This window comes from Botryllus schlosseri, chromosome 9, assembly GCF_051294905.1.
Source record: "Botryllus schlosseri isolate E-star chromosome 9, Bs_hap1, whole genome shotgun sequence".
Classification (NCBI taxonomy): domain Eukaryota; kingdom Metazoa; phylum Chordata; class Ascidiacea; order Stolidobranchia; family Styelidae; genus Botryllus; species Botryllus schlosseri.
The window spans coordinates 16,862,400-16,875,152 of NC_137244.1; the positions used below are offsets into that span (position 1 = coordinate 16,862,400).

General features: G+C 40.9%; 1 protein-coding gene and 1 long non-coding RNA gene across 6 annotated transcripts in view; one reads left to right on the top strand and one right to left on the bottom strand.

Moving 5' to 3' along the window:
• The window catches only part of LOC145446194 (uncharacterized), a 239,069-nt gene that overhangs the window by 70,650 nt on the left and 155,666 nt on the right, over positions 1–12,753 (top strand). The gene's annotated exons all lie outside the window — the stretch shown is intronic.
• Positions 1,581–12,746, bottom strand: LOC145446190 (uncharacterized). 5 transcript variants are annotated; one of them, XR_013917225.1, is made up of 4 exons: positions 10,655–12,741; positions 9,601–9,700; positions 6,151–6,252; positions 1,581–1,983 (listed from the first exon to the last, which is right to left on the bottom strand). XR_013917225.1 is itself a non-coding variant. In XM_080324431.1 (4 exons), exons 1-4 carry the CDS (start codon positions 10,666–10,668, stop codon positions 1,616–1,618), a joined length of 432 nt encoding a protein of 143 aa, XP_080180557.1. In that variant the 5' UTR covers positions 10,669–12,737; the 3' UTR covers positions 1,581–1,615. The 5 variants fall into 5 exon arrangements, 1 of the variants encoding a protein (XP_080180557.1); XM_080324431.1 differs by lacking the exon at positions 9,601–9,700 and having other exon boundaries at positions 1,581–1,750; positions 1,803–1,983; positions 10,655–12,737; XR_013917224.1 differs by having other exon boundaries at positions 6,151–9,700; positions 10,655–12,746.

Sequence of the window (12,753 nt, forward strand, 5' to 3'; positions counted from 1 at the left end):
GTTTTGGGTTGTTCGATGCTCATATCACTGTTTATCTTCAGCAATTCAGTTTTTCCATTTTACAGGTAGGCCTTGTAATGTTCACCAGTACAATATTGTACTGTGTGATTTGTAGCTTTCAGTTTTACATCCCGAGGCTGCACGAGCGGGTAAATATCTGCCTGCTTGTCGTAACTTTTGTTGCGACGGCGGCCACATCCACAATGTTCTCTTTTGACCCTACGACAGGTATGGTGTACGCAGCCGGTCTGATGTTACGGCTGTTTGGTGGTTTGGCTCTAGTTCTCGGTTTCAACGTGTTGCTGCAATTTCATGCCGTCGGTAAACACCCAGTGTTACCAGACAACAAGGCAGCCCATATCCTGCGAATGCGCATATGGAATTACGTAATCGGCGTGGGCAGTTTTTCGATATCGATTCTTGCTTCGTTTCTGGAGGGAAAAACATCTTACAAAATGTCGATGCTCCTATCTGCGGGCGCTGGGTATCTCTGTGCTTTTATCACCGGTGGCCTGTTGGATCTAATTCTCACTATCCGAGCAGTGACAAATAGTTGGATTTTTTAAACATTTTCGTAAATTAAGAGAAATATATATATATGACTAGTTAAGGAGTTAGACCGTTTGTCAATCACCGGGAATTACAGATTTTTATTGTTGATACTGTTGTAGGACACCAAATCCAACTACAATAACTGCTATTATTTCAAGCCTTTTCCAACTGAATATAAAATCGTAAAATAACACTTCGTGTTATAATATGAGTCTGTGTTTAGAATTCCAATACAGTTCACATTCTACAGTGTTTCGACTCGAATCGTTGGCATTGACATAAACATTGTCACCTGTTCAATTTTGTAGCATTTTTGCTGATGCTTGAAAGTTCTTGCTGATTCTTGAAAGAATTGGCACTTCAGAAGGAAGTGGTTTAGATTTCGTCCCCCAACCTGCTATGCGTATACCACAGCACACGGTGTACACCAGAACAGTCTCAATTCTACTGCTGATAGGGCGGGCGTATCATCAGAAATGATACGCATCAGTTGAGTCGAGTGTGTGTCCTGACCTCCAGAGAACGACTGACCTATTTACTACATGTCCAATGGCAGGCCGAGTTCAGTGCGGAGAAGGGAGGGTACCACTATCGATAGCTCCGACCATCTATCAGGGGCGGGCAACTCTCCCCCAGACCAGCCCCCGTTGGTATGCGCGTTTTTAACACTACTTCTGAGAGAGATTTCTTGTATACACTAATTGGCAACGTGGGAAGCGCGGAATTTTTCCATGATTCATTATTCAAACGGTCAATAATATTGGTAATTGCATATATATTGCTATATTTTGAACCTCTCTCAGCCCACGTACTCAATTTTACCGCTAGAGGTGAGTGAGGTGCTGTCTTGGAAATATTCGGGACGGCCCACTGGTATAATTACTTCGTTACATGTTGTTATTTCGTGACTTCCCGCCTGCTATGTGAAAAGATATTGCAACCGCCAAAGCGTACTGAACTAAAAGACGCACACGATTTCCAATTGATATTTCTTCACTGGCAAATATTGCAGTCCTTTACGGCCAAGGTTTTCGATCTCGCTGTCGAGCTTTTTTCCCTTTATTTAGTTAATTTGATCAGCAGTTGCAATTGCAGCGCCTTCTCGGAATCCCGTGTTGACTGAACTCCCTTTATCTTGGTGCGTCGTGGCGCGATAATGGCTCGCGCCGAAATGCCCTATTCTATAAGCCATTGATCTCTAAATCGCGAGAAAAATTTGAAAGAAGTTGCATAAATTTTCAAAAGAATACCTTATAATTTATGTTAATTGGGGCGTTTGGGGTGCGGTAGATACGGTCCTGGGGATTGTTGTTGTTGTTGTCTTTGTAGCAGGTTTCCGAGAAGTGTGAAGCTTGCCGAAATGGCCTCGTTGTTGAGCCAAGCTTGCAGTTATTCCGAAATTCGTCGTCCCTTGCTCGATTGTATGTATTCCTGTTTTTGTGATAGAGCCGACTTAATTTATACTCCTTAAACACGGCGACGTGCTCGGCACTAACTACTAAAAAGACGTGTAGTAAACAAATATTTAGTCCTCCGAACCATCTTGAATTTCAACTTTCGGCTTCCTTTTTTACGTTTTTGGGTGGTGATATACTCATAGATATTACGGGAACTGATTGACTTGTTTTACGAATCAGTGATTTGGAAACGCATCACGTAACAGTGTTGGGATGACTCGAGTCACCTTTTTCGCATGACTTGACTTGACTCGAGTCACTTTGCTAAAATGACTTGACTTGACTTGACTCGGAGTATCAGAAATGTGGATTGACTCGTGACTCGGAGCAAAATTCACGAGTCAATTTCAAGTCATCAAGTAATCGGTGTCGATAACAATCACTGTATCTTGCATATGTTCGGATTGTTCGCGAAACGCTGGTGTAACCCGTGAGACCAACCAATCATTCAATGATCGTGCGTTTCACTGAGGCTGGAATGTTCTCTCACAAATAAATTGACCGTAAACGAAGTCCGTGATCGATGCTTACAGCTTACGTCGTCGTAACTCTGGTAGTAAAGTGATAAAATAGCAAAATGTCTAATTCCGTTCTCTGTTTTTACCTTAATCAATAAACGTATTGTTTTATTGAAATTGAATTCGAATATAGTTTATATAGTCATCAACCATTGGCGGAAGCTCGAATTGTATCATATCTATTTGTAAATGGGTAATGTATTGCATATTATCAGTTCGTTTCTCTATTCTCTATTTTGGCTGGTAACTGTAAACTGTGGCTAGGCAATTACGTAGATTAACAGTTCTACGTATATGTGAGTGATACAGCGCCTTCTTGCGTGTATATTTAACTCTATATTCGTTCATCAGTTCGGAATCAATGACCACTCAAACTGTATTTCAGACAGAGCAAATTGCAATGACGTAATCATGCCTCATACATACTTCGAAAAGGCAACTTGACTTGAAATGTGACTTGACACGTGACTTGACTTGACTTGACTTGACTCGACTTGACTCGAGTCACCTGCAAAAATCGAGTGACTTGACTTGACTTGACTCGAGTCACCTTTGAAAATTGATTGACTTGACTTGACTCGAGTAAAAATGTGCAATGACTCGAAATGACTCGTGACTCGAAGGTAGTGACTTGATCCCAACACTGTCACGTAACAATTTGAAACACAGACCGTGTAATGCGTAATGTGACAATGGCAACAAAGAAGGTTTCGTGACTTCTTGTGACTTTAATTGTAACGGCATAATCTACTACATTGACTTTACTTTGAATCTGGATTAGGCATGTGAGGTACGTCTAGGCTGCGGAATCACGGCATGTTAATGAACATGCTTGATAGTAAACGAATTTCCGGTTCAGTTTATACATCCTATGGTTTTAGTCCACGCAGCAACATCAAAAAGTAGGTTTTATATTTTAAATTTCAAGCAACCTTTCGCGGGCCGCACAGAACAGCTCCGCGGGCCGCACTTTGCCCAGGCCTGCTATTATGAGACGTCCACTCATGCATTTTGGGCATTTGATCACGGGTGACGGCATTCAAGCTTGCGATCCTAGGTGCGTGAGATAGGAGGTGAGTATCGTTAGCGAAGGAATCGATTAGATATGCGAAATAATCGATTACGATTACGATTCCTTCGCAGTTTTTCCGAATGTAAACGATTGCGATTACGAGTACTTCCAAATTCTGTAATCGTCGTAATCGATTACGATTACTAGTCATGACTACCCCGTGTTTGGAGTTAATTACGTACGAGGAAAGATTCTGCCAGCATGCAATTATAAACATATTCACAGAGGGTGTCCGTTCAATACTGAGAAAACCATTACCGAGAATGGACACCACCGAGAATGGACACCATCTAGAATGGACATTACCGAGAATGCAATGCAGGCATGTCATGCATATGAACAGGTCGTGTGTATATGCACCACGACGTTGCTACATTAGGTGTCGATTCAAGGTATAAATTTCTCGACAACGTCCGTCCCAGTAAGTTAGATTCTTGGCATTTGCCATTCTCGGTAATGTCCATTCTCGGTGGTGTCCATTCTCGGTAATGACCATCCTCGGTAATATCCATTCTCGGTAGTGTCCATTCTCTGTATTGGTTTTCTAGGTATTGGTATAGAACCGTTATCGATTAATTCGTAGGTGGATTAGTTGTCATCGACTCCGTACAGAAGTAGCATCGATGAGATTCCTGTGATCTGTTGATGACATATAATATAGGGAGATGTGGGACCTATGAGACAGTGGGATCGGAAATACTTGGAAAAATCTCTATGATAACTCCATGATTACACTCTGTGAAGGTTCTATACCAATACCGAGAAAACCATTACAGACTATACCTACGAATTAATCAATAACATAGTCTGCCTATATATATTGTTGGTAATATTATTCTCAAGGCGGATGAGCTTGACAGATTTTCCAGTTACTCGCAAATTAATTGACGCATTTACGAGAAACTGTAGTCGTATTCGAGTAGAGTTGCTTCGCTTCACTCGCAAATTTCAGGTAAGACACTGTAACTTGCCAGAATGGAATTTACTGCGACTTGATTGCATTATTAAAGAAGTTGGAAGTGGTAGTGTCATTAATAATGTTACCGAAGTTCTGAAGGCGAGAATAAGGATGAAGACATGACTTGTATATAGATCAGGGGTTCCCAAACTTTCATGTTCGCGACCCCAAATATCGATTTGAAATGTTGGGCGACCCCATACCTCTCAATTTGTCGTGCTGGTTACTAAAAAATGGTCAGCACCTTCGCCCGAACCTACTCACGGCCGGTGTGTGAAGCTGGCGACTACGTGCGCAGTACTAGCACTTATGAATTCGTCATCATCGGTCCTTAGATGAGGAAACTCAACCGAGACTATAGCAACGTATATAGGTCTTTTGGAAGGATTTCTATCTATATCGAATCGAAGTATAGTCGAGTCCTGATGCGTCACGGATGCGTCGCGCAAAATAGATATCTATAAGTTATTTGACCGCGCCAAGCGTGTATGTATTACACAATTAAAACATAGCACTACCGGTCACTATTGGTTTTCCTGGAAGGAAAATTAACGTCTTATTAATTTTTATTATGATCCCGACACTTTCACCTTCATAGTGGTGGCCTGTTACCCAGGGTTGTAATGACTCGAGTCACGATTTTCTAGTGACTCGACTTGACTCGAGTCATTTTGTCAAAATACGGAAATGACTCGACTCGACTCGAGTCAATCCGTATATTGACTCGGCTCGGACTCGAGTCATTTCGCATGACTCGAGACTCAAACGGCCAAGACCGATATTTCATTGTAATTTCGAAGAATAGTAAAGTAACCACACTTTTGGAATTTCGTCTATTTGTACTGTACTTGAAAATGCTACCAGAAACTGCTAAAAGTTAGGAAAATTAGTATATTATAAATGCGAACTATTCGATATTACCAAAGAGAGCTATAAAAAGTGGATTTATCAAGACTTTAACTGGAAACTGAGCAGTCAGCACAATGACTTGGACTCGGACTCGAGTCATAATACCATGACTCGGACTCGACCCTCTGCTCGCTGAATTGGACTCGGACTTGACTCGGTGGTGACTTGAAAATGACTCGACTTGACTCGAGTCAAAACTATAAAAGTGAGATTGACTTGTGATTCGGAGCCTTGTGACTTGTTTACAGCCCGTCACCAACCTTATGGAATAGTAGGCAGCGCTTTAAAATGACCCTTCGACTGGTCTGGTACCTTGTTTACCCATTCGCATTCTTCAGAGGTCATTGGTAGTTTTCGCCTCCTCAATCCCAGAGAATATTCAAACGACCCCATTGGGGTCGTGACCCCTAGTTTGGGAACCCCTGGTATAGAAAGAGGATATCATACCACGATACCAGAGACAAGCCAACGCTAACGCCAGTGTCCTGCATTGCCTGTTAATTTGAATTGCAGCGAAGCACCAGCTACTTCACTGTGGAAAATCCGCGACCCATGCAGCAAATTAATTCATGAGGCAGGAAAGTTACACTGTGTTCCTTGACGTAATATGCAAATTATAATGTATAGTTACAGGACATCATCAGAGATTAACCGTAGAGTATCATCTTTGAGTTCTTTATCTACCTGGCTGTAAGGATGGTGCTGGTCCTCCAAAGATTATTGCTCTTGTGCAGAACCGCAGTAGCACTCTGGGGCAGTGCTCTGCAACATTTTTCAGACGCGACCCTAATGTCAAATAAAATAAAATCATCACATCATATAGCAGTCCTCATTTTGTTTTCCGATACGGAGAAAACCATTCGAACGAATGCAGAAACTGAGTAATGAGAGTTACGTAAGCGGCACAATCATAGAGAAATGTGACGACAAAAATATTCCAAATGATTGTTTTTAAGAAGTTTCAATTAACACACGAACTCAATTCCTCCAACACAAATTGTCACTGTTTAATTTGCAGTGTCAACGCGATAATTGCACGCTGTTTGCCAATTTTCGAAGCCACCATTTGAGTTTTCAAAAGCTCATATCTCATGTTCTACTTCAAATCGATGACGATGTTGCGTTTTCAATGTATATCATATTACAGTCATATCCCTCAAACCTTTAGCTAAGCTGCTGAGGGTGTCCAAGTATGGTATTTTGCGAACCGAAGGAGAATATGAATAGCGGATTTACAACGACCAACATGTAGTGCATAGTAAACGCCTTCTCATACTGATGTGGCTGTTACGTTTTTTTTTACACCATGATTGTATATATATTGGCTCCGTATAGTACACTCTAACGAAAAGAGTGTGCAAGTGTGCATTCAAACCCAAAGGACCGAAAAAGGGTACTAAACGAAAACAGAACCTCGGGAACTCAGAATTATATCGCGGTCATAACTCCTAAGTGCTTACGTGCATACCCTCCTACGAACCTACGTGCATGCATATAATTTGAATTAAAATGATGTGCTCTATCTATACCGCGGTATAAGTCTGAGGTAGGTTTTGATTTCGCGTGCGATGGGTATAAAATTATTCACTTCCGTATATCGGGGGTGGTACACGGGTGGAAATGCACAATATTTTCGCCAAGAATATACCTCCTCACATAGCTTGCGTGTAACGATAGTGCTAAAGAAACAATTAGTCATTTGCATCAGTTAACCTTTTAGGATTTATTTATTTGCGAATCAGTTTCTAAGGGAATCTGACTTCAAATCATGAGCCCGCTCGCCATCGCGATAGCCATGAAAAAAAAGTATGTAGACCATAGCATCGTGAATGCTTCTGCTCTGTCCTACTACAAATCTATTACCTTACAAGGGTAAGTGATGTGCAGAACGCACCTCGCTGTCGCTACCATTCGTATTTGATTATTGCACCACGCTGGTTTAATTGTGATACAACGAATGTACTGAAAGCATAGCTGAATGTTTCTAGATCTAAAACTAGGATTAAATAAATAAAAAAACGTGTTATTTTTGGCATTAAATTTAATATGGTGAGTTACGGCGACTCCAGAAAAAAGTTAAGGCGACCCTGCTTGGGGTCGCGCCCACAGGTTACCGACCACTGCTCCAGGGTGCGCAGCTCAACGTCTGGGACCACCGTTGTTCTAAGTAGCATTATATCATGACCCTCTATAAATACGATTCGCGAACGGGCGCTGTTACGCAATTCACGAACAGCCGCATCAGGTAACGTCGAGCGCAAAACTTGTCTATTTCTTTTAATCGGCTTACTACGTTCTTTTTCTAATCGCAACTAGCGCGAAATTGTTTAAAAGGTTATCGTATGAATTTGGTCAAGAATATTGGTACTTGCATATATTGCTATTTATTTAGGTTCCTCTCTCACGCCACGTGATCAAATTTATCGGTGGAGCTGATGGAGTGATGACTTCGGAAAGTTAGGGTTTAAAGTTTATACCTTCTTCATTCCACACGTTCAAGACCGAAAATGCTGGCAACTTATAGTTCCATGCCAGCAGGTTTGACACCCCTATCCTGAAGCATCCCAACGGCCTAAGATATTCTAGGAATATATTGTTTTCTCTTAATTTGAGAACACAGTTTGACTGATTTACGTAACTTATGCTTTTCCATCAATATTATTATTTTGATTTTTTTGGAGGCGATACCCATATTAAATTTCAGAAATCTAGAGACACTAAATCGCGCGGAGTGAATTCAAGTCGAATAAGTTTGCCTAAAAATATTATTTTTTATATTGATGTACGACTGACGTTACGGTCCTGTTAATGTGAACACTGAATTTTGTAAAACTTTCGCTGTGACTCCGACCGTGATCACGAAAAGACGACATAACGGCAAAATGGTAGTGTCATTTTTACACATGATGTCAAAATGGTATTCTAATCGCAAATCGCTTTTTGTCTTGCTGCCAATGCCCAATTGCCAATGTCTGTATAAGTATAAAATATAGCTGAAGGACGATTTTCAATCTGCTTAAATAGCCCTTCCCTTTTACGGTTGAGTAAGCAGAAAAAGCTCTGCAAATCATTTAAAATGAATTGATATTTGCTCAGGTAGACTTCACATCGCTTTGAGACAATTTTCAGCCAAATCGGAAACTTGATTGAGACCAAACTATTTTTAGGTTGATTAGACATGAAATTACACCATAGGCTCGTGATATATATTTAAAGTATAGTCTTAGGGTGGAGGCCAAAAAGCCGAGTAAAAACATCCTGGATTTTCGCCTAATCTGCGAGGAAAAATTTTGTTTCACAGTGTTATTACTAGGGCAACTTTTACAACTCTTTTTCGCAGCTTCTGACAGCTTCCTAAATAGTCAGAAGTTATGTATTATGGTGTTTTAAGCTGGTTGGAGGAATCTTATATTGCAACTTTTCGCCACTTTTCTCTATTTTTTCATGCAAATTTTTGCAAGTTTCTTCGATTTTTCATGCAACTAAATTTTTATTGTAAACATTTGGCCCTATATGTAAATAGATCGCTTGATTATTTCACTTTCGTTTAAATTTGAGGCCCTTTCTGATTTGACGTACATTCAGGCTAGACCGCCGAAAGTAAAGTTTTCACTGGTTCAATTTTTTCAAGTTATTGATTTTGGTGAAGTCGCCAACACTGAGTTTTACTACAGTGCTTTGAAAACGCATCGATTCAAGTATCTCATCCCCTAATAATTTCAAGGAACTTGTCCATAAATGCAACTTTTTAGTGCAACTTTTGTGACAAATAAATGCAACTTTCCACGGATTTGACTGCAACAAAACTTGCCGTCGTTATTACCTACATCATACAGGCAGAGGCTGGGGTGTTAAGACATTGAATTTCTCATTAACATCCGGCAGCATATATAGCTCAAGTTCAATTTCGAGTTTAAGTACATTTCTAATAACTATGACTTGCGACAATGCTGAGGAATATTTCACACTGAAAAACGAAGACGAGAGATCACCCATTCTAAAGAACGAAAACAAAAGGATTGCAGAATCAAAGTCGAATTCGTTATGGAAGGATACGACTGCACGGCAGAAATGTTTGATCGCGTTTGTTTCCGCGAGTAAATTTTCGGTATTCATGTGTCTGGGCATACCTACCCCGTTTCTATCCCGTGTAGTATCGGCGCGGGACGGTAATCCAGAGGAATCGTCGATACTTATGCAAACTACGATGCTTTCCATGGCTGTAAGCAGCGGGCTGTTTGGAAAGTACCAGATATCAGTAGGAAACAAAACGTTGCTTCTGTCCGGCTTATTATGCTTTTCTCTTTGCCAAGCAGGATTTGGCATGTTAGAATTCTCAACCAATATGGTAATATTTTTCACCGTCGGCGCCGCCATCAGGACATTACAAGGGTTAGGCCAGGGTGCATACGCAGTGGCTTCCTTAACCGGTGTATGCTCGCAATTCGATACACATGTGGGTACTGTGTTTGGTATTTCAGAAGGATTCGCGGCGTTGGGTACCCTTTGCGGACCTATTTTTGGCAGTGTGCTGCTAACGCTATCGAGGCACTTCTGCTTACCATTTGCTGTGTCAAGCCTGCTGTTTTTACCGCTGTTAATAATCGGATATTATTTATTGCGACTCAATCAAGTTCAAATCGTGCACGATGAGGCGCCTAGTCTCACTGAACGGTTAAGCCACCCTGGATCTGTATTTCTTTTGGGCTGCGCGGTCAACATATACGGAGTGATAGGAATAGTGGATGTCCTATTGTCAGTGTTTATGCGTAAGGACGGATTTACACTTTCTGATGTGGGAATCGCATTGTTGATAGCACGCCTTGCACAATGTATAACTTCCACCGCCATAGGCTGGATCTCTACCGTAGGTGACAATACTAGGCGTCTGTTTTTCTGTTTAGGATTATTTGGCCTCGTGATGTCACCGTTTATACTTTCATCGGTAAGATCAAAGCTTTCGATATATATTTTTATGGCTTTATTCGGGACCTTTTGCGCCTGCGCTCTGATCAACGGTTTCGTAGAACTGCTTCGCATCTCCATGAAATACGAGGGTACCGAATTCGAGGCGTATTTTATTAGAAACAGTGGTTTGTCCGGTGTGTGGAACTTAGCTTCCGGCTTGGGAGGATTTGTTTTCCCATTAGTCGGGTCGGTCTTGTTTAGAATCATGCCTTTTCCGTACCTTCTCTCTGCCATGCTTTCATTTGGTATCCTGGTAGTAACAGCAATTACCGGAATGGTGGCCGTTTGGAACTATTGGAGAGTCTGATAAATAGCGTGTAATTTAAAAAATCACCCTATCTCGTGCAGGATTCGCCAATACATCAGGCCTGGCCGCAACATCTGCACGAATACCTAACTCAACTTACTGCACGCTATACCACTTATGCGAAAGGTGACAATATTTTCCATTGCTGCATATCTTTTATAAACTGTGCAAACGTTTTGAAACGTCTATGAAATAAAAGTCGTTGTCTCGATATATATTCATTTACGCAATTACGTATGCAATAAATATGGATTCAAGTATATATGAAGACCATTCTCGTATTTCATATTTATAATGCTGACTTGATATATAAACAATTACCCATATATATAACTAGAACAAGATATGGCTGAGCAATATCCGTATCCCTGCATATATGCAATTTGTAGTAGTAAGCAATTAGTTTCCACCTTATCATTATTTAGAGTACAGCTTAACAGTAGGAATCCTGTGGTTGACATGCAAGTTACAAATTTCGAGATCCATCTAAAAAAATTGGTATAAAATCAAGTTTTCGTTTAATTTTAATTTTTTGGGTCATATCCTGGTCATGTTTATGTTTGTGTCACTGTTTACAAGTTAATCACGGCCAATCTATGTCCGAACGAAAATGAAAACTTAACATAAAGTTAATTTTCTCAAAATTTGTAAAATGGACATAAGTCACTTTAATACCACTGCGACAATATACATGTTATTATAGGAGCAAAACGAGCATGTAGCTCAGAGTCAGAGATCCAACTAAGTCAGTATTTCCTGCCCCATTTCAATTCGCGAAAGGTCGACTGTGTGACCCACAATGGGATTTCAAAAACAAATTATTGAGAAAAAATTCAATGCATTGTATTATATACACATTACTATAAGAAAAAGTGGATCTTGCATATCAGATATCATAAGATCAAGTCTAGACTTGATTGGTGACACGCCCATCGCCCATACGCAACATGGCCTTTTTTAATATTATTGGTATTAATTGTGAAAATGAGGCATTGTGGCGCTTATCACCTGATCGGTATGGTGCGCCACGGCGAAAATTCCGTATCACATTTCACAAATCATTTACTCATAAATTGCCTAAAATATCACATTGCTGGCCAATACGAATTCAGCGAGAGGTGATAGAAGTTCTGGTCGTACGAGAAGGTTATATGTGGTGAATTCTGCTGTCAAGTTCGAGCAAAATCAATTAAATATGCTCGGTGCCAATCGTATTTTAGGCATGCTAGGAGGAAATCCTCGGGTACGAGGCAAAAGTCACACAAAGGCGTGTCGATGCAGCCTATTTTAAATAAATGCCCTTTTAGGCGGCAATGGCCGGAGCGAAGACGGAACAGGGAACATTCTCGTTTCATACTAGCGCTATCTGTGGCAATGTAAGCCTGTCCGTTTTCGGGCTGTTCCTAGCCTCGGATTCAGTTACAGCAATAGTTGAGATTAGTTGGAAAATATGAAAGCGCAGAAACAAATGGTACCGTGCCCTGTGCCGCGGCGATAAAGGTGCAACAGTAGGGTCACCATCTGAAAAGAGGACAATTTTTCAAAATGTTCAGACTGGCAATACCCGAGGAAAATCCTGAAAAAATGGTAAATTTTTCCCACTTCGTGGTCGGTTGATTACAAAAAAAGTTCAACTTTCCGATTCAGCTCCCGAAATAGCCGCCGGAGCGTTACTTCAGTGCTGATTTACAGTATCTCACTAGAATTTTACCCTATATTTAAACGGAATTCTCAAAAAAGAGGACATTTGGGCGTACTCCGAGGGCACTTTCAAAAAAGACAAAAATGCGGACAAATCCTCTTAAAGGAAGACGTATGGTAACCCTATGCAGCAGGAATGGAACCCCTATTCCCAGCCATTATAGACAGCGAAATCTTCCTTGTACGAGCTTTTAGTCGCGCTAGTCAAGATTATACTTCGGACAGACTTGCTACGAATCGCACTGGTTACTACCTGTGTCCAACCCGTTGCAGCTAGTTTCAACCAGCTGAAACAGCCAAGTGTGATCTCG

What these genes read in the sequence shown, in the direction of transcription:
- LOC145446190 (XM_080324431.1), bottom strand. An exon ending in AGCACCATCCTTACAGCCAG is followed by an intron (nt 1,984 to 6,150) that starts GTAGATAAAGAA and finishes TCACAAAAACAG; the next exon opens with GAATACATACAATCGAGCAA. An exon ending in CAATTAACATAAATTATAAG is followed by an intron (nt 1,751 to 1,802) that starts GTATTCTTTTGA and finishes CTCGCGATTTAG; the next exon opens with AGATCAATGGCTTATAGAAT.